Here is a 21,872-nt window from a genome sequence, read left to right on the forward strand (position 1 = left end):
GAAATCGGAAGCCTGCAAGCCATTTTTAAATTCCTTGTTAACAAGTGCTTAAGCTTGCTTGGGAGCCAGGAGAGTCTAGATGTCCATGAGACAAAAGATGCTCTGATACTCAGAAAATTCCAATAGCAGATTGTCTGCAGCTCAGTGACACCTTCCTCACCCTCAGCACCTTCTCTTGTCAGCTCTCTGACCTGAATACTCGGGCTGCCTAAGAGCAATGTGAGTCACCGAATAATGTCAGACAGAGGGACACACATGATCATAAGCTCCCATGACAGCAGCTTAGAAATCCAAATCAAAAACCACCACATTACATGGAGATAATGAACAAATGCTGCCAGAGAATCATGTAAAAAGATAACTCATTTATGTTCACAATAACTCAAACAATGTTCAAATGTCACAAATAAGAAAGGCACACATGTGTAACTAATGTGGGGCTTTCTTCACAGAATTTTAATGGCACAGAATGAGGCCATTCGGCCTATCGTGTGTGCACCAGCTCTCCAAATGAGCATTATGACCTAGTGCCATTGCCCTGCCTTTTCCCCGTACCCCTGCACATTATTTCTGTTCAAATAATTGTCTAATGCCCTCTTGAATGCCTCAATTGAACCTGCCTCCACCACACTTCCAGGGAGTGCATTCCAGACCTGAACCACTCACTGTGTGAAAAAGTTTTTTCTCACATTACATTTGCCTCTTTTGTAAATCTGTGCCCTCTTGTTCTTGATCCTTTTATGAGCAGGAACAGCTTCTCCCTATCTACTCTGTCCAGCCCCCTCATGATGTTGAACATCTCTATCAAATCTCCTCTTAGTCGTCTTCTCTCCAGGGAGAACAATCCCACCCTCTCCAATATAACCTCATAGCTGAAGTTTCTCATCCCTGGAACCATTCTTGTAAACCTCTTCTGCACTTTCTCCAATGTGTTCACATTCTTCCTATAATGTGGCACCCATAACTGTACACAATATTCCAGCTGAGGTCTAACAAGTGTCTTATATAAATTCAGCATAACCTCCCTGCTGTTGTGCTCTATACCCCTATTAATAAAGCCCAGGATACTATATGCCTTATTAACTGCTTTCCCCACCTGTCCTGCCACCTTCAATGATCTATTCACATATACACCCAAGTCTTTCTGCTCCTGTACCCCTTCAAGATTTCACACTTATTTTATATTGTCTGTCCATGGTCTTCCTACCAAAATGCATCACCTCATATTTCTCCACATTGAACTTCATCTGCCACCTATCTGCCCACTCCACCAACTTGTCTACGCCCTCTTGAAATTCTACAGTGTCCTCCTCGCAGTTCACAACACTCCCAAGCTTCATATCATCCGCAGAAATTTGAAATTGTCCCCTGCACACCAAGATCTGTATCATTAATATATATCAGGAACAGCAAGGGTCCCAATACCAACCTCTGGGGAACTCCACTACAAACTTTCCTCCAGCCCAAAAATATCCATTGATCATTACTCTCTGCTTCCTATTTTTCAGCCAATTTTGTATCCACATTGCTACTGTCCCTTTTATTCCATGAGTAATAATTTTTCTCGCAAGTCACTGAAGTTAAACTGACTGGTCTGTAACTGCTGAGCTTATCCTTACAAACTTTTTTGAACACGGGCAATTCTCCAGTCCTCTGGCACCTTCCCTGAGCCTAGGGAAGACTGAAAAATTATGGCCAGTACCCCTGCAATTTCTACTGTCACTTCCTTCAATACCCTTGTTTGCATCTTGTCCTGTCCCAGTACCTTGTCAACTTTAAGTACTGATAGTCTATTCAACTCTTCCTCCTTATCAATTTCAGAGTGTTGTGGTGTGGTGTTCTCTGCTCGCTGCCAGCAGCTATGAAGACCGGCTGCTGACTGTTGTCCCCCCTGTTCTGGGATAATTTTGATGGCTGTCCACTAAGGCTGTGAGGGCCTCTGTGTGGTGGGGGTCTCCTGCACAGTGGCAGGACACCCATCTGTCACTATGGTGCCTAGAGGCATCTGTGCCAGTGGCATAGGGCATCCGCATCAGAAGCACCATGAGAGGTGCCTTCCCGATGGTGTCTGCAGCTGCTCTTCCACCACCATAAGGTTGATGTAGCCCTCTCTGAATTCCTGAGAGTGACCAGGACTTGGGTGTGACTCCAGACTTTTGATACCCCTCTCGCCCAGGCTCTGGGCCCTGCAGCTCAGAGACAAGGTGATGGAGTGCAGGTCAGAACACATACCCACTGTCGGATCAGTGACCTGCTGAGTTTGGCCCTCTATGACAGCTGCCAGACTGTCAAAGGAGGAAGCCGGGTGTTCTGTTGAACAGGTGATCGCAGCACTCATGGCCTGGATGGGCTCCTCCAATGTCTGTGACAGAATGTGCAATCCCTCTGGAATCTCTGCTAGGTCTCCACACACCTTGCTGGACGTCCAGCATCTGCTGGCTCGGATGGACAACTGCAGAGACTCCTCATCAGCCTGGGGCTCAGCATCTAGATCACCTCCAGCACTCCTCTGAGCGGCTTAGGCCTTCTCCCTCTCGGTCTCCACCAGCTGTTCTTGTGACAGTGATGTGCTCTTACCAGTGTGCCTATTTATTACAGCCCAAGTGTTCATACCCACTGAGGTGCATGCTAGCTGTGACTGCACTCTCTAAGGCACCATCTGTTAGGGGCATCTTCATTCTTTGGGGTGAGTTTGCAGACACACGCTTCCTCATTGCAAACTGGAACCATTGGGAGATGTGAACCAGTGTTTGAAGCTTAGACATTCAGTCATAGAGGCAACCTTCCTCCCTGATGCATGCAAGCCTCCAAAGTCACAAACCATAAATGCTACCTTCCTGCCAGCTTCCTCAGCTTCGTGCACTCTTCCCTCCCCAGCCCCTTCAGCAGTGTTTGCTGGAATGTTAAAAACACCCCTCAGAATCTCACCACCTCTGATCTTGCATTGACCTATGACCCAGCTCCATTCATTGGCAGCCAAATCCAGGACCTCGTCCTCGATGGTCGTCAAGATGATCAAGTTTGGGAGACCACCTCCGGTCCTGTTCCTCCCTCTGGCATTATGCACCTTCTTCTCCTGCAATTGAAGAAGAAAATTGTTATGATGATGCTGTGCTACAATCATGCCTTCAACTTGTGGCTATTATGTATTATGCTGGCAGCACACCTTTCCGAATGCTCTTTGCCAGCTAACAGTGTTACGGTTCCCCTGCCCCCTCCATAACCCCATTGCCATTCAGAGTGGCATGTTTTCATCATGCCATTTTACATACTTGGGCCAACACACAAGACAATTCCCTAATTGACCCCCGTCACACCCTTCCATCCCTTCCATATATGTCCACCTCGAGAGCGGTGGCACACTCACCCTTGCAGATCTCAAAAGGCATTGAGCCTCTTCTGGCACAGCCAGGTTTACTGGATGACCTCAAGGCTGCTGACCTCTGCTGCAACCTCTGTCCAGGCTACTTTTGTCCGGCTGAGAGGTCTCCTCTTCACCCTGACTGGCATGAGGACCTCCCATCTACCACTTGCAACCTGGAAGAGGACTTCCAGGGAATCATTGTCAAACCTCGGGGCCATCCTTGGTCTTGGGCCTGCTGCACTTGCTTGGCCATCTGTAGAGAGACAAAGAGAGTTAAAGGGCTGATTTCCAATATCTCCCGAAACACTTACGATTCATCAAGGGAATGGGTCAGCTGCATTTCAATGTCTTTCTTCCCTCACAAAGGTCCTGAATGCTTCCAAGGTAGCAGAATAGTCATCCACATTTATAAACAAGCTCTTACCTATTGCACAGGAATTTAATTTCTTCCACACAAATGCTCGAGTGTCTAAAGAATGCTTTTCGGTGCAGCTGCCACAGTCACGTGCCTTGGCTCCCTTTAAATGGGTGACCGTGACCTACTTCTAGTTCACAGCCTGTCCCTCTGTGCCCCACGTCCCACCTTTCATGGCTGATTGGCCACGCTGGCCACTGGTGCTCCCTGCTGGGCGGCTGTTAATTGGCCGTGACACGTATTATCTGACATCTTTCAAAGGCAGGGTTGGGAGTTGCCAATCAATGCATTCCTGGATCGGACTCCCACCCAGCTCCACGGCAGGTAAAATGCAATGACTTAACCACCACGCTATCATATCTGCCTAGAATGACATAGCTGCTTGTGGAGGCATCAGGACAGTGTTCACTTCAATTGGAGAACATGGTATGGGTTTCAGTGGGGTAAGTTAACCACAGTCCCTTTGATCTTCCTGCAGTACAAGGTGGGGGTTAGGGCCTGCACCCGATTAGGCAGTAGGCCTGTAAATTGTCTGTTCATTATTTAAATGGCTGCAAAATCAGTGGGAATGTAAATTGAGTGCAGTCCGGGTTGTTGGGTTGGGAGGCAGAATCCCATGCATACTGGCCCCTTCCTCTGACTCTCTGTTAAAGTTAAATACAGTGGCAAACTTACTTGTAACCCTGATCCTGTGGTGTCATGTTAGTAACCCAGCACCTACTGCTGAAACAGGTCCTATAACCAGGTCCTGTCTCTAACTTGGCTATCCCAATGCTGTCCTGGCCAGCCTACCACCCTCAATAAATGTGAACTCATTCAAACCTCTGCTGCTGTATCCTAACTCGCACCAAGTTTTGATCACACCCATATTTGCTGACTTACATTGGCTCCAGGTTTAGCAATGCCTTGATATTAAAAATCTCAACCTTGTTTTTCAAATCCCTCCATTGCCCCGCCCCACCCTTCCTCTGTTATCTCCTCTAGCCCCACAACTGTCCGAGGTATCTGTGCATCTCCAATGTTAATCGCCTCAGCATTAGTGACCAAACCTTCATCTGCTCAGTCTCTAAGCTCTGGAAAACCCTCCTGGAACCTCTCCGTCTCTCTACGTGGTTTCCCTCCTTCCAGACTATCTTTGACCAAGCTATAGGCTATTTGCCTTAATATTGTCTTTTGTGGCTCGGTGCCGAATTTTGCTTTCTAATGCTTCTGTGGAGCATCTTTGTTTTATTGCATTAACGGTGCTATATAAATACCTGTTGCTCCAGTTGCTGTTGTAAATTAAATGGGGAAATGGTTACGATATTTCAAAAGTCTATGATCCCCTAATGTTTGTTTCTTTTTTAATTGCCCTGATGAACTGAATGTTCCAGAATTGAGGGATTTTCAGAGATTGAAGAAATTGGTAAAGGAGGCTTTGGCTGCGTTTACAAAGCAAAGAATGATATTGATAAAAAATACTACGCTATCAAGGAAGTCCCAGTGCAGGATAAGTGAGTCCAGTTTTAATCTATTTTATATCCTCATTATGGTTATATTGTCATTTTCCCCACCCCTTCACCCCATATGCCATGAACTGGGCCTCACCTGTATCCCATGTGGATCTATCCCTTCACTTTTCATCCATTCTTAGTTAGGTGACAGTGGGATTATTGTGTGTGGTTTGGGCCACCACATTATAGGAAGGAACTAAAAGCAACAAGAAAGGGTTTAGAGAATGCAGGACTTAAGTCATGTGGAGAGTCTGGAGAAGCTGGGATTGCTCTCCTTAGATCAGAGAAGGTTAGGGGAAGATTTAATTGAGGATACTGATAGAGTAAATGAGGAAAAACTGTTTCTACTGGCAGGAGGGTCAGTAACCGGAGATCACAGATTTAAGGCAATTGATAAAAGAGCTAAAGATGAGAAGATTTTTTTTTACACAGTGAATTACTGTGATCTGAAATGAGCTGTCTGAAAGGGTGATGGAAGCAGATTCAACAGGGAATTGGATAAATAAATATTTGTTGGGCTATTAGGAAGGATCAGGGAGTGGAACTAATTAGATAGCTCTTTCAAAGAGCTGGCATAGGTATGATGGGCTGAATGGCCTCTTTGCTATATGATTCCAATAGGCTCACTAAGATGGCCTGGCTGGGAGGAGTGGCGCATGTTTAGGTAAACTGGAGCACGCTTAGTTTGCTCTCTTTTAAGAAGAGAATTCACAAACTGCAAATAGGATATGAACTAGAAGACAGAAGCTTAAAACATTGAGTGTATAATTGCTTATAAGAATTCCAAATTATACCAATGACATTACAACTATGAAGAAAAGTTAAGATTGTTTCACAGCAGCTGAGAAGTTTCAGGACCTGATAGATCTTCCAGATTATGAAGAGTTCTACTAAGTGATGAATGTTTTTGACTGGTCAGTGAGACAGTAATGAGAGGGCACATATTTAAGGTAATCAGATAAAGAACTCAGTGATAAGGTTAGAAAAATGTCTTAATGCAGAAGGTGTTAGGACAGGGAATACAATACCAGTGTTGAAGTTGAGTGCATGAATTCTTCTTTAAGGGAATTAGATAGTTAATTATAGAATAGTGGATGGGAATGGGATTGAACTTGGTGACTCACATGATCTCTGACACAGACTTGATGGGCCAAATGGCCTGTTCTATAATGAGTGTATGATTCTTACATGTCAGTTTCATTTTCATCAAAGTGAGAAAACAGTTCGTGAAGCTGAGTCCTTGGCGAAAATGGAACATATAAACATTGTTCGATACCACCATTCTTGGTTTGCGAAAAGGTAACGAGATGGAAAATTTAAGATCTGCTGGTTCTGTTATTGTTACTGGTTCTGCCATTTGTTTCACAGCATTATCTTAGTGGGGTAGCACTTTTGAATGTGTGTCAGGAAATCAAGGGTTCAAGTCACACACTAGAGACTTTAGCTCAAAGTCTCAGCTGACACTCCAATGCAGCACTGAGGGAGCACTGCACTGTCTTGGATTGTACTGAGGGAGTGTTGCACTGTTAGAGGGACAGTACAGAGAAAGTGCTGCATTGTCAAAGGGACAGTACTGAGGGAGTACCACACTGACAGAGGACTAGTACTGAGGGAGTGCTGCACTGTCTCAGTCAGTACTGAGAGAGTACTGTGCTGTCAGAGGGTCAGTACTCAGAGAGTGCTACACTGTCAGAGGTCCAACACTGAGAGAGTGCTGCACTGTCGGAGGGACAGAACTGAGAGTGATGCACTGTCTGAGGGTCACTTTGCAGGTTGTGGGAACTTGGTATGCGGTAATTGACTTTGAGACGTCCTGAAGTCATGAAAGGTGATATGTAAATGCAAGTCTTTTTTTTCTTTCCTGATTCATTGATTCTGTCCTACAAATGTTTGACACTAGGAGCAGGGACACCCTGCCTCATTGATCACACCACCTTTTCAGGCAAAGCATTCCAGATCCTGAAAGCTCTGGAGTGATAAAAAAATCTTCAGCTGAATCCTTTGCCAATAATTTTATGTCTGTGATCTCCAATTACGGACCCATTCACCAGAGGGAGTGGATATTTTTTCTCTGTTTATTTGACCAAGCCCTCCAATACTGAAAACCTCCATGAGGCCACCTCTTAAACTTCTCTGTTCCAAGAGGAACAGTCCTAACTTTTGCAACTGCCCTTCATAACTAAAGTGAATTCTTGAAGTGTAGCCCCATTGGTTTCATAGAATGTTACAGCATAGAAGGAGACCCATTCGCTCCTGTCTCTTTCTGAAAGAGTTTCCCATTCTTGTGCCTCTGTATTCTTTTAATTTTATCCTTCTCAAATATTTATCCACTCCTCTTTCAAAGTCTTTTCACAGATTCTGTATCTCACTCCATTCCCATTTCTGGTAGGACTTTCCATGTCCCAGCCACCCTCCACATAAGGAAATTCTACCTCTCCCTTCATTTTTTTTGGCTGTGATCTGAATTTTATTCCCTCTTGTGATTATCCAAGCAGTGGTAATAGTTTATCCTGATTTACCTTATCAAAATGCCTAATAGTTTTGAATCCCTCCATCAGATTTCCTTTTTCACCCTTTTCAAATGAAAAGAATCCCATTTTGTCTAGTCTCTCCTCATAACTAAAACCTTAAATCCCTTGTGCCAGTTCCTGTCCCCTCCTCTCTAAGGCTTTCACATCCTTCCTAAAGTAAGGCACCCAAAACTGGGATAATTAGGCCGGATCTTGCTGGAAAATAATGGTGTGTTAAAGATACACGCTATTGATAATGCGTAAATTGGCAAGCAGGCTCAGGGGATAATACAATCTGAATTACGAATCTTGAAGGCTGATTTAACACTGCTCTCAACATCTCTCCTTTAGCTTCTGTTTTTTTTTAAACTTGTTGGCTTGCACATTAAATGGCTATTAAACTCACCGCAGAAAGTTAGGGCTGGCAATAAGACCACAAGTACCTTTTTAACAATTTTTAATGCAGTGTTAGTCAACCTCTCTGGCTCAGAAAGGGAACAACTCAAAGTGGGAATTCTCATCCTGCTGATCGTAAATAGAGATTTTAGAAATGCCAAATTTAGTTTTTTTTTACATTTCTCGTACTGCTCCTTTCCTTTTTTTGCTCTCCCTTAACCCATTTTTTCTTTCCCTCTCTTTATTTCCCTTTCGGATTTTACTTGATTTTCTTCTCTGTCTTTTGTCTGTTTTTTCCTCAGTCCTTTAATTGTACTGGTTGAGGAGATTGACTGTTGGCCCCATCGTTCACTAAGGTCCTAGATGTCTCATCGCACTTGTCACACTGTCATCAACTACACTTGCAGCAAAGTAAATGCAAAAAGGTTTTGAGGGGACAAGTACAGGAAAAAGCCTAACTAACAGGGCACACCATGAGATGCCCCATTCCAGCAAGATCCAGATTGGTATTCTAACTGTGCTTGATACATTGATTTAGGTTTAGCATTATGGCCCAACTGCAGCGTGTCTTCTCCCCGGCAGATGCAGCGAGCCATTTAAGTCTTCGTTCAGTTCGGCAGGACCGTAATATCCTTCTGGGCGGGAGCGGCCATTAAACCCTGGCCTATCTCTTTGTTTTTAGACTCTCTGCCCCAGTTGATAAACTGGGCTATTTTTACAGCTAGATTGATTTCTTTCCCCCTCACATTTAAAAATGAGTGTATCTGCTTCCCCTATGGGATAGATTTCCACAGGAGGTAATTCTTCGTCCTCCCAACTCCACCGCCCCCCCGACAGAAACTCACCAGGAGAAAAGCAAATAGCTGAAATGCTAATGCTCACATGTTGTTGGGCTTTCTGTGGATCTGCAGCCATGCAGCCAAAGTGGCAATGACTGATCAACAGAAATCCCACCCCCTCACACCAACACCCTCCTCTTGCAGAAATTCACCCTCCAAACCTCACTTCAGCTCCTAAGGTCTCTTGCCTGTTGGGAAAACTATCATGGTGTAAAGATCAACTGGGCACTTGGTGATTTGCTGTTTGGATAGCCTCTCTGTGTGTGGGTGGCAGCCTATTTGCCTACATGATGAGATACATTCCTCCAATGCCTCTTGTCCAAGCCCACTTCTTTTACCCCTCCTTTACCAGCCATGACTTCAGCTGCTGCAGCCTTAAGATCTGGAATTCTCTTCATGAACCTCTCTGCCTCTCACTCTCTTCCTTTAAGACAGCCTTAAAACCTACCTCTTGCACTTCTAATATCTCCTTTTGTGGCTTCATGTTAAATGTTCTTTGATAATCACTCTTGTGAAGCACTTTAGGATGTTTTACTACATTAAAGGCACTATGTAAATACAAAATATTGTTTGAACTGTACTTCAGAAAAAGTAACTGACTGGCTTTGGGACATTATATGGGACCTTACAAATTCACAGAGATAAAAACAAAAAAACTGCGGATGCTGGAAATCCAAAACAAAAACAGAATTACCTGGAAAAACTCAGCTGGTCTGGCAGCATCGGCGGAGAAGAAAAGAGTTGACATTTCGAGTCCTCATGACCCTTCGACAGAACTGTTCTGTCGAAGGGTCATGAGGATTTGAAACGTCAACTCTTTTCTTCTCCGCCGATGCTGCCAGACCTGTTGAGTTTTTCCAGGTAATTCTGTTTTTGTTTTACAAATTCACGTTCTTTTTTAAAACAACTTATTTGGAAAGTGAAAAATTGTTTATTATTCATATTTTTAAAATCTGTTTTAATAAACTTTACTTTTGTTTTTTAAATTAAGCACCCAAATCAACCGCCGGATCACGAAGTCCCTATTTATTAAAATGGAGTTGTATAACAGGAACTTGAGAGAATGGATAATGGATTCTGAAAATAGTAAACCTGCCCAGAAGGAAGTTGCTTTGTCCATATTCCGTCAATTATTAGATGGAGTTGTTTACATTCATCAGTTGAACATGATTCATCGGGACCTGAAGGTCAGACAATTGAGATTATGGCCCTCACATACTCAGTTAAACACGTTTACTTTCTGTTCAATAAATTTAGGGTGCACCTCTTTGTGCATGTACATGTCCATTTATTAATGTCCATCCCCCACAGTCTTGGCTGTATCATTGATGGACATGCCTTCAGCTACTGAGGCCCTAAGCTCTGGAATTCCCTCCCTAAACCTCTCCACCTCTTCTCTCCTTTAAGATGCATCTTAAAACCCACTTATTTGATCAAGTGTTTCGTCACCTGTCCAAATGTCTCCCAATCTCTGTAACCACCTTCAACTCTACAACCCTCCGAGATCTCTGCGCTGCTCCAATTCTGGCCTCTTGCGCATCCCTGACTTCCTTTGCTCAACCTGTCTTCAGCTGCTGGGGTCCTAAGTTCTAGAATTTTCTCTGTAAGCCGCTCCACCACTCTACCTCTCTTTATAAAATCTTAGTTTACAGCATAGAAGAAGGTCTTTCAGCCCATCACCTGTGCCAGCTCTCTGCAAGAGCAACTCGCCTAGTCCCACTCACCCACCTTTTCCCTGAAGCCCTGAAAATCTGTTGACTAAGATAATTATCCTATTCCCTTTTGAAAGCCATGATTTTTCCTGCCTCCATCACACTCAATGCATTCCACATCCTAACCACTCACTGCATAAAAAAATTTTCCCTCATGTCACCATTGCTTCTTTTGCCAATTACCTGTGCCCTCTGATTCCCCCCCATTCCACCAATGGGAACAGATCTTTCCTATCTACCCTGTCTAGTCCCCTCATGATTTTGAACACCTCTCTCAAATCTCCTCTCAACCTTCTCTTCTCAAAGGAGAACAGTCCCAATTTCTCCAATACGTCCATGTAACTGAAGTCCCTCATGTCTGGAACCATTCCCATGAGCCTTTTCTGCACCCTCTCTCATGCCTTCACATCCTTCCTAAAGTGTGGTGCCTAGAACTAGACACAAAACTTCAACTGTGGCCGAATAATTGTTTTATACATGTTCATCATAACTTACTTGCATTTGTACTCCATGGGGAGCATTTTCTCCCCATCGTGGAGGGGCGGGGGGTGGGGGGTAGGGGTGTGGTTGTGCAGGGGCTGGTGCGGGTGGGCGTGTAGCCGATCGGCGGGGCGCCGCCATTTTACATGGGCAGGCTAGTTAAGGCCTACGTGCAAAAGCTGCCTCAGGGAGATTAGTTTCACGTATAATACATTGAATAAAGGGAGAAAAAATTTTTAAGGACATGTCCCCTCATGTGAAACTGTCACATGAGCTGGGACATGTTCATAATGTTAATAAAAATTTTCCAACGCTTTAAAAACGTTCGTGAAACCTCATCCCGCCCATGGATGAGGTTCCATGAAAAATGCGAGGGCCGCCTGGGCCCTTTGCCTGTCCGCCAACCTTAAGGTTGGACAGGCAGCCCTAAAAATTACTTTAATTAGTTTATTAATGGTCTTAACAGGCCTTTGACAGTTTGGCGGGCGCACAGCTGAGCTGGCTGCCTGCCTGCTGAACTGAAAATCTGAATGACACGCGGTGATGTCGGGATGCATCACCTTGTGTCATTTTACACTTCGTGAGTGGGCCCTACCCACGCTCACTGAGCCGAAGATTCTACCCCATGCCCCTAGTTATAAAGCCTAGGATCCCATATACTTTATGAACCACTCTCTCAACCTGCCTTGCAAACGACAATGATTTGTGCACAAATACCCCCAGATCCATCAGCTTCTTTGTACCCTTTATTTTATATTGCCTCTCCTCCTTCTTAAAAATGTATCACTTCACACTTCTCCACATTAAATTTCATCTGCCACGTGTCTGTCCATTCTACCAACTTGCCTATGTCCTCCTGAAGTCTATCACTATTCTTCTCACAGTTCACAATACTTCTAAGTTTTGTGCCATCCACAAATTTTGAGAATGTTCCCTATACACCAGGTCTAGGTCATCAATGTATAATCAGGAAGAGCAGGGGTCCTAACACTGACCCTTGGAAACTCCATTATAAACCTTCCTTCAGTCTGAAAAACAACTATTCACTAGTACTCTCTGTTTCCTGTTACTCATCCATGCTGCTATTGTCCCCTTTAGTCCATGAACTCCAATTTTGCTCACAAGCCTCTTATCTGGTACTTTTCTCTTTAAGATATTCCTTAAAACCTATCTCTTTGGCCAACCTTTTGGTCACCTATCCTAATACCTCCTTATGTGGTTCAGTGTCAGAATTTGTTTGATAATGTTCCTGTGAAGTGCTTTGGGACATTTTAATACATTAAAGGCACTGTAAATACAAGTGATTGCCATTGTTATGTGGCAGAGCACTGATAAGCTTTCTGATTTTTGCCTGGATTTAACCACTCTACCCATTCCAATATTCAATTGAAAGGCTCTGTGAAAGCCTAGACCCTGCCCAGGTTCCATCAGGGATCCAGACTTGCTGGTCAATCACCCATTGTCCCCTATTGGACCTGTTTCAGGTGCTCAGTTGCCAAACCAACCATAGACTCGCTTCCATCACCAGCGCGTCACCTTGACCACAAAATAAACCTCACTTCCCACCTATAGCCGAGAAACAAGGCCAGTTTGTTGGGGGTTCCCCCTCCCCACTCGAAGGACCACATGAATCCCCCTCGTATCCAACTGAGCAATGATTTCACCAGTTGGGGAGCTTCATTGGCAGTTGCCTGTCTCTCTGCGAGCAGCTTAAGGCAGTTTACCAGCCTGTGCTCTCATTGTCAGCTGTTGCTCAGTGGCAGCTCTCTTACCTCTGAGTCAGAAGGTCATAGGTTCAGCCACTCCAGAGATCTGGATACATAATCTAAGCTTACACTTCCAATTCCAGTCCTGAGGAGTGCTGCACTGTTGAAAGTGCTGTCTTTCATATGAGGCATTAAACTGAGGTTTAACCTACTTTCTCAGGTGGTGGGGTGGTGGGGTGGTGGGGGGGCGGGGGCGTTGGTGTTTGTGTGTGTAAAAGATTCCATTGTACTATTTTGAAAAGAAATGGGCATTTCTCCCTGGTGTCCTAACCAATATTTCTCTCTAAATCTATGCCACTATGTTACGATATCAGTTGAGACCAGTAACTTAAAAAAAATCTGGAATCCCTGTCAATTGCTAAAAGAGTGAAGCCACAAGATTCTGTGGTTTAAAACAGAATCATTTTTACCACACAAGGGTCAAACAAAGCAAACTCTGAACGTATCTCACATAACTTCCCAATTTCTAACATCCAGAATCAACATACATTAAACATGAATTAACAGGAAAATTGCGGTCAATTATAAACTGTAAATTACACATTTCTGCCTTATTCGTATCTGGCAGATACAAATAAGGCAGATCTTGTGATTGGCTCAGCAGTCCACATAGCATATAAGTCATCAGCTCAGTCACAAAGTCCTTCAAAACTCTGTTTTCCTTACAAGGAACTTCAGCTTCTCTCCTTCTAGGATGTAACCTGATCCACAGCTGCCAGCAGCTCACAGCCAACCCAAGTTCCACGGGTGAGGTCTTCACTAAAAATGGCACATGTCTACAACTCTGGAGTGTTGATCCACCAATGTTATCTTCAAGTAACAGCAGCTTATTCTCAGCTTCAAGATCTGGCCTCTGTCTTCTTAAGCTTGCCTGCACTGCACCACTGGACCCATCCACTGCCAATACTGAGCTTGGATGGCTCTGTGTCCCTTTATATAGCCTCAAGTATTTTCAGCCTGCTCAGAGGTTTTGGCTTCCAAATTTCGGTTTCCATTTTCATTTCCCTAGAAACTGGGAGGGTTCCTTTCCTTCCTGTTGTTTCCTTTTTCAGTTAGGGTCTGTCTCAAAAAATATAAGTTTTGGAAACACAGATTCCATCACAGCTAAAACAGATTGTCTGGTCATTATCATAGTGCTGTTTGTGGGAGCTTGCTGTGCACAAGTTGGCTGCCACATTGCCTACATTACAACAGTGACTACACTTCAGAAAGTACCTCATTGAACGTAAAACCCTTCGGGATGTCCTGGGTTTGTGAGATCTACGACAGAAATGTACATATTTTTCTTTCTTATTGACTTTCTTTTCTTCCTTCCTTCGCTGCCACTCATGCCCACCCTCCAGGCAATGTCATTCAGCAGCAATCCTCAAAAGCATAAGTTTCTTCATTGTCCATAAATGAGTACTGCATTTGGTTCTGGCCAGCACATCTCAAGAAGGATATATTCACCAGAATGATACGAGGACTAACAAGGTTAAGTTATGAGGATAAGTTACACAGTCTAGGCTTGTATTCCCTCAGGTGTAGAAGAGTAAGAGATGATTTAATTGAGGTATTTAAAGTGATGGAAAGATTTGATAAGTTCAGTAGAGAGAAACTATCTCTTCTGGTGGGAGCCCAGAACAAGGCATAACCTTAACATAAGAGCTGGGCAGTTTAGGGGTGATGGGTGAATTGACAGCTGAAACACTGGATTGAATTTTTCTATTGTTTTTTTTTAAAAATGTAATGTTTTCCAATGTAGTAAAACTGACTGAACAATTCTTCTTTTAAATTTATTTTGGTGAAAAAAAGCCAGCGAATATCTTCCTAAAAGAAGAAGCCACTGTGAAGATAGGTGACTTTGGTCTTGTTAGAACTTTGGATGATCAGAAATCGCTCACCACAAACATCGGAACACCTAGATACATGAGCCCAGAACAGGTAAGGAGAACAGACTGAGCCCCTCACCACCATGGAGTTTTTATAGAAGCGAATCAGATAATGACAACAGCACAGGAGGCCTTTCGGCCCATTGTGTCTGTGCTAGTTCTTTGACAGAGCTATCTAAATAGTCCCACTCTCCTGCTCTTCCCTCATAGCCCTGCAGTTTTCTACTTTTCAATCATATGTCTAATTTCCTTTTGAAAAGTTACTATTGGATGAACTTGCCAGCAGTATATCCCAGAACAAAACAGCTCTCTGTGTAAAAGAGAAACCTCCTCATCTTCCCCCATCTGTTGTGCCTGTTAGCTTAAATGAGTCCTCTAGTTCCTAACACTCCTGCTAGCGGAAACAGTTTCCCTCCATCGACTCTATCAAACCCTTCATGATTTTGAACACCTTTATTAAACTTTTCCTGCTCTAACGAGAGCAACCCCTCTACTCCAGTCTCTCCACGTAACTGAAGTACCTCATCGCTGATGGTATTCTGTTAAACCCCCGTGCACTCTTGCTAAGGTCTTGATATCTTTCCTAAAATGTATGGAGATGGTGGTGTAGAGTTAAATGTCACTGGACTAGTGACCCAGGATAATGCTCTGGGGACACGGGTTCAAAACCCACAACACAAGCAGCTGGTGGAATCTAAATTTAATGAATTCAATTGATTAATTTTTTTAAAAAATCTGGATTTAGAAGCTAATCTCAGTAATGGTACCATTTAATGGTCAGAAAAACCTATCTGGTTCACTAGTGTCGTTTAAAGAAGGAAATCTGCCATCCTTACCTGACCAGCCTCCAGACCCACAACATTGTGGTTGACTCTTAAGTGCACGTTGAAAATGGCCCAGCAAGCCTCCCAGTTGTACCAAATCATTACAAAGCCTAAAAAAAGGAATGAAAGCAGAAGGACCACCAAACATTGACCTAGGCACTGGAAATGACAATGACACACCCAGCCCTGTTGACCCTGTAAAGTTGGGGGTGCTTGTGCAAAAACTGGGAGAGTTGTCCCACAGACTAGACAAGCAACAACCTTACACAGTCATGCTCATCAAATTATACCTTATATCAGTGTCCCAGACTCCACCATCACCATCCCTGGGTATAACCTGTCCACCCAGCAGGACAGACCCAGCAGAGGCGGTGGCACAGTGGTATACAGTCAGGACGGGGTTGCCCTGGGAGTCCTCAACAATGAATACAGACCCGATGAAGTGTTATGGCATCAGGTCAAACATAGGCAAGGAAACCTCCTGCTGATTACCACCTACGGCCCTCCCTTGGCTGATGAATCAGTGCTCCTCCATGTTAAACACCACTTGGAGGAAGCACTGTGGGTGGCAAGGCCGCAGAATATACTCTGGGTGAGGGACTTCAAAGTTCATCACCAAGAGTGGCTCGGTAGCACCACTACTGACCAAACTAGACGTATCCGAAAGGATATAGCTACTAGGCTGGGTCTGCAGCAGGTGGTGAGGGAACCAACAAGAGGGAAAAGCATACCTGACCTCATCCTCAACAACCTGCCTCCCTCTCTGCAACCCTTCTTACCCCTGGACACCTTTTCCTCTCCGCGCTCCTTCCCTTGCACCTTCCACCTGCCTCCCCAGTTGTGGTCGTCTCCACCGTTACACCTTCCTCCCCCCATTCTCTCTGGCCCCCTCCCAACCTCCCCCCATCCTGACACCTTCACTTCCCCGCCTCCCAACCTTCCCCCATCCTGATACCTTCATTACCCCCTCTCAATCTCACCCGCTACCAACCTCCCCCCATCCTGATACCTTCATTACCCCCTCTCAATCTCACCCGCTACCAACCTCCCCCCATCCTGATACCTTCATTACCCCCTCTCAATCTCACCCCCTACCAACCTCCCCCCATCCTGACACCTTCACTTGCCCGCCTCCCAACCTGCCCCCATCATGATTCCTTCATTACCCCCTCTCAATCTCACCCGCTACCAACCTCCCCCCATCCTGATACCTTCATTACCCCCTCTCAATCTCACCCTCTACCAACCTTCCCCCATCCTGACACCTTCACTTCCCCGCCTACCAACTTCCCCCATCCTGATACCTTCATTACCCCCTCTCAATCTCACCCCCTACCAACCTCCCCCCATCCTGACACCTTCACTTCCCCGCCTCCCAACCTGCCCCCATCCTGATTCCTTCATTACCCCCTCTCAATCTCACCCGCTACCAACCTCCCCCCATTCTGATACCTTCATTACCCCCTCTCAATCTCACCCCTCTGATACCTCTTCCTCCCCCAGCCGATCCTAGCCCTTCCTCTTCCACTCCCTCGATCATCATCCATTGTGAGCATCAACGGTGACAATCCAGCTTCCATGAGCTACTTCACAGTAGAGCCGTGTCCATGAGAATCCGCCCAGCATGCCATGGACGGTCCCTCAGTGTGCCATTGCTGTCGGGCTCCAGCATCTTCTGCTCCTCGGATGTCCGTGATGTGGGCGAGGCCCTGGTGGATAAGTCCTGACTTCTGCACCTCACGCTTGTCAATACGTGTTCAACACCGACATGTTTTCTCACCACACAAGTGCCAGGCAATGACCATCTCCAACAAGAGAGAACCTAACCATCGCTCCTTGATGTTCAATGGCATTACCATCACTGAATCCCCCACTATCAACATCCTGGGGGTTACCATTGACCAGAAAACTGAACTGGACTAGCCATATAAATACTGTGGCTATAAGAGCAGGTTAGAGGCTGGAAATTCTGAGGCAAGTAACTCACCTCCTAACTCCCCAAAGCCTGTCCACCATCTACAAGGCACAAATCAGGAACCTGATAGAGTACTTTCCACTTTTCTGGATGAGTGCAGCTCCATTCATACAAGAAAAAGCAGCCTGTTTGATTGGCACCCGAACAAGGTTTGCTTTTTGGGCTTCCCGCATGGCGACTTTCATGCCTGCCACTTGGATGAGGCCCGAAAGAGGCCTGTTATGATGCAGCAGATGATGTGTGCCAGGTGAACCAAATCCATGAGGGAAACCTGATAATAGTAGATTGGAAGAAAACATTTTGAGGGGACAAGAATGGAATATGGGGGAGGGGAGATAAAATAGGGGAAAAATTGACAGAGATAGAACAACAGCAGGAAATATTAAAAATGATGATCAATAGACTTCAGGGGAAATGTACGTTCCCCCAAAAGAGAACAAATTAGCCAGTAATTAAACACCATGAATGAATAATGACATACGGGTAAAATTGAAATGAAAGCAAAAGGCATAAGTATGAGGTTAATAAAGAGAATGATAAGGAAATATGTAGAAGTTACAAATGAAACCAAAAAATGTCAAGTGAAGGATGCTTGAGGGGCCAAGTGGCCTACTCCTGCTCCCAATTCATATGTTCATAAGTAATTCACTTAGGAAAGCAAAGAGAAACTATAAAATTAAATTATGAAGGAATATGAAAATAACTAATAAAGAATTCAGACAAATAACAAAAGAAAAATCAGGATAAGGATAGGACCACTAAGGGATACTCGTGTCAAACTTGCGGGTAATGGCAGCGAAATAGCAGCAATATTAAATAATTACCTTGCTTTGGTATTTACCGGGGAGACCAATAAGATGGACATGACTTTAGAAAAAAATAAAGACATTTAAAATAGAAATGAGAGAGTTAATTCATAAACCAATCGACCTTGGAGAGGATGAGACCTCTGGCCCAGATGGATAGGACCTCATTAGAAAGGAAATAGTTGAGAAGAGCTAGTGGACAGCTAATGTGATTCCTATATTGAAAAAGATAGAACAAGTCCAGGGAAGTATACACTAGTTAGCTTAATGTTGGTTTGTGGGAAAGATAATAGAATGATCACTCAAAGAAGTAATTTTAAAAATGCAGAAACCAAAAATATAATGGAGTAATCAGCATGGATTTGAAGCTGATCGATCATGCTTAACTAACCTTACTGAATGCTTTGAACGAGTAACAGAAAGAGTATACCAAGGTAATGTGGTAGATGTAGTATATTTGGATTTCAAAAGGTCCAGCATTGTAGACTCATGACTAAGGTCAGAGCGTATATAGTCCGGGGACAAGGAGCAGAATTGTTAGCAAGCTGGCTCCAAAATAGGGATTATGGATAGTCAGGTAGGTACCTAAACTGGCAAAAGGTGGGAAGTAGAGTTTCATAGGGATTAATATTGAGACCACTGCTATTCGCAATTTACATCAACGATTTGGATTCAGAAGTCAGAAGTAGAATTTTAAAAATTGTGGATGACACCAAATTGGGGGGGATATAGTTAATACAAAGGAGGACTATGACAAAATACAGGAAGACATGAATAAACCAGCAGAATGGGTGTAAAATTGGCAAATTAATTTCAATATGGTTAAGTATGAGATGAAAGGAAGAATGAAGAGACCACATAGTGCTTGGATAATGAGTCTGAATAGGTAAAAAACATGAGGGATGCACCAACCACTAAAAGTAGAGACACAGGTTAATAAGGTCATAAAAATGGAGTGGCGCCTTAGTGCACCTGATTCACTCACATTTTTCTTAGATCCTCCTCGAGTGGAAAGTCAATTGGCTCACAGATTGGATGCAGTGTGTTTTATTGCCTGAGTCTTTAACAAGCCACCAAGCCACCGCTCCCCCAATCCCCGCCCCTCCCAACCCCACCCATTGGAGAAAGCTCCCCAACTCTTTGTTTCTAAACTTGCACATGACAGCAAGCTGCAGTTTTATGTAGAGTGCTGCTCTCACTCATTGGTTTCTCTTGTTTTACCCTATCTTTTTACTCACTGGTTCCTGCACCCTGGCTCTCCTAGATGTCTTATTGAATCAGAAGGTTGTGGATTGAAGTCCCACCCAGGAGACTGGAACAATAAAATCAGGGCTGACACTTCATCGCAGTACTTAGTGATTACAAGTATCTGTCAGAGGTGCCATTTTTTGGATGAGATATTAAACCAAGGCCCAGTCTGTCCTTTCAGGTGGATGTAAGACGTATCACGGCACTAGTTTGAAGAAGAGCAAGGAAGTTATCCCGGATATACCAGCCAATATTAATTCCTAAACCAAAATACTGAAAAACAGATGATCAGATTATTAGTTCATTGCTGCTTGTGAGATCTTGCTATCTGCAAATTGGCTGCCACATTCCTTACACTACAGCAGTGACTACATTTCAAAAGTACTTTTTACATTCATCCATGGGGTGTGGGCATTTATTGCCCATCCCTAATTGCCCTTGAGAAGGTGGTGGTGAGCTGCTTTCTTGAACTGCTGCAGTCCATGTGGTGTAGGTACACCCACAGTGCTGTTAGGGAGGGAGTTCCAGGATTTTGACCCAGCAGCAGTGAGGGAACAGTGATATATTTCCAAGTCAGGATGGTGAGTGGCTTGGAGGGGAACTTCCAGGTGGTGGTGTTCCCATTTATCTGCTGCCCTTGCCCTTCTAGGTGGTAGAGGTCAAGGGTTTGGAAGGTGCTGTCTAAGGAGCTTTGGTGAGTTTCTGCAGTGCATCTTGTGGATGGTACACACTGCTGCCACTGTGCGTTGGTGGTGAAGGCAGTGAATGTTGAAGGTGGTGGACTGGGTGCCAATCACGCGGGCTGCTTTTACCTGGATGGTGCTGAGCTTCTTGAGTGTTGTTGGAGCTGCACTCATCCAGGCATAAACAGCACTGTGCGCAGCTCTGATCTCTATTATTTTAAGAGGACAGAAAAGCACTGGAGTAAAATTAAAGATTTACAAGGATGGTAGCAGAACTGAAAGATTACAGTTATTGGGAAATATTGAACCCATTGGGGCTTTTTCCTTTAGAACTGAGAATTTTCTTCTCCCGGAAGGTCATTAATCTTTGGAATTCTCTTCTACAGAGAGCGGCGAAGGCTGAATATAGTCAAGGCTGAGTTAGACAAGAGAGTCAAGGGTTACAGTGGGGACAGGTAGGAAAGTGAAGTTAAGGCCACAGTCAGATCAGCCATGATCTTTTTGAATGATGGAGCAGGCTTGAGGGGCTGAGTGGCCTACTCCTATTTCTGATGTTCTTATTAGGTCTTTAAAATTATCAATGTGTTTGGCAGGATGGATGTGGACAGAATGCTTCCACTTGTGGGAGAATCTGAAGCTAGGGGCCATAGATACAAGATAATTACCAATAAACCCTGGAAATAAGGAGAGTAGTTGGAATGTGGAACTTGCTACCTTAAGAAGTGGTTGAATAAATAGCTTAGATGGTATCAAATAGAATCTAGCTGAGCATCTGAGTGCATAAAGACGGCCTTTAATGTGCCATAGTGCTTCATGGGAGTGTGATACTGTGCCACATTAGGACTGGTGACCTCAGCTCAGTCATAGGTAGGTTTTATTGAGTGACTTACAGGAGACTGAGGGCAAGAGAAATTTAGTGAAGAAATTCCAGAGATATCATAGCCCGATTTTCAGCCTTCTCATCTTTTTCTGTCTGCAGTTTAAATACCAAGAGTACAACCACAAAGTCGACATCTATGCACTGGGGCTGATTTTCTTTGAGCTTCTGTGGATATATCATGGGTGCGCAATGGAAAAAAGCAAGGTACATCAGTCACTTTTACATATGGGGTAGCTAATAATCAGCATTGCTTCCCTTACAGACCTGACAGTGCAGGAGGGACCTGGAGCCTGGGAATTCTCATTGGCCTAGGAATGAACAGCTGGATCAGTTGTGGGGACTGCCTTAAAAGGGGGAGTATATCAAGGGTACAGGCCAGAAGGCCACAAGTGCTGATGACATCTGCACATTAACTGAGGGCAGGAGTTCAGGAGAGGTACAACAAGGCCTCCTGTGGAGCACTGTCATAGCGGAATATGTCTTCAGTGTCCTGAAACCAAGAACAGTCCCCGGGGGCAGCCTGCCCCCCTCACGCCAATTGAGACCCTAGAATGGCCAATTAATGACCATTTAAGGGCCACTTCCCATCTGGCCACAATTCTAAAGCCGG

The 21,872-nt window shown here is 44.4% G+C and overlaps 1 protein-coding gene across 5 annotated transcripts in view; it reads left to right on the top strand.

Annotated features, from left to right (window-relative positions):
• eif2ak2 (eukaryotic translation initiation factor 2-alpha kinase 2) overlaps positions 1 to 21,872 on the top strand; it is a 295,245-nt gene that overhangs the window by 259,603 nt on the left and 13,770 nt on the right. For 4 of the 5 annotated variants that reach the window (XR_005943052.1, XM_041188176.1, XM_041188175.1 and 1 more), the window contains exons 15-19: positions 5,153 to 5,272; positions 6,485 to 6,571; positions 10,009 to 10,204; positions 14,770 to 14,898; positions 21,362 to 21,466. Coding sequence is in view for 4 of the 5 variants with exons in the window: in XM_041188176.1 (XP_041044110.1) it covers positions 5,153 to 5,272; positions 6,485 to 6,571; positions 10,009 to 10,204; positions 14,770 to 14,898; positions 21,362 to 21,466 (637 nt within the window). In the remaining variant the exon portion in view is untranslated. The remainder of the gene's footprint in view (positions 1 to 5,152; positions 5,273 to 6,484; positions 6,572 to 10,008; positions 10,205 to 14,769; positions 14,899 to 21,361; positions 21,467 to 21,872) is intronic. The other variant, XM_041188178.1, reaches the window with a different exon arrangement.

Source organism: Carcharodon carcharias, chromosome 5 (genome assembly GCF_017639515.1).
Source record: "Carcharodon carcharias isolate sCarCar2 chromosome 5, sCarCar2.pri, whole genome shotgun sequence".
Classification (NCBI taxonomy): Eukaryota; Metazoa; Chordata; class Chondrichthyes; order Lamniformes; family Lamnidae; genus Carcharodon; species Carcharodon carcharias.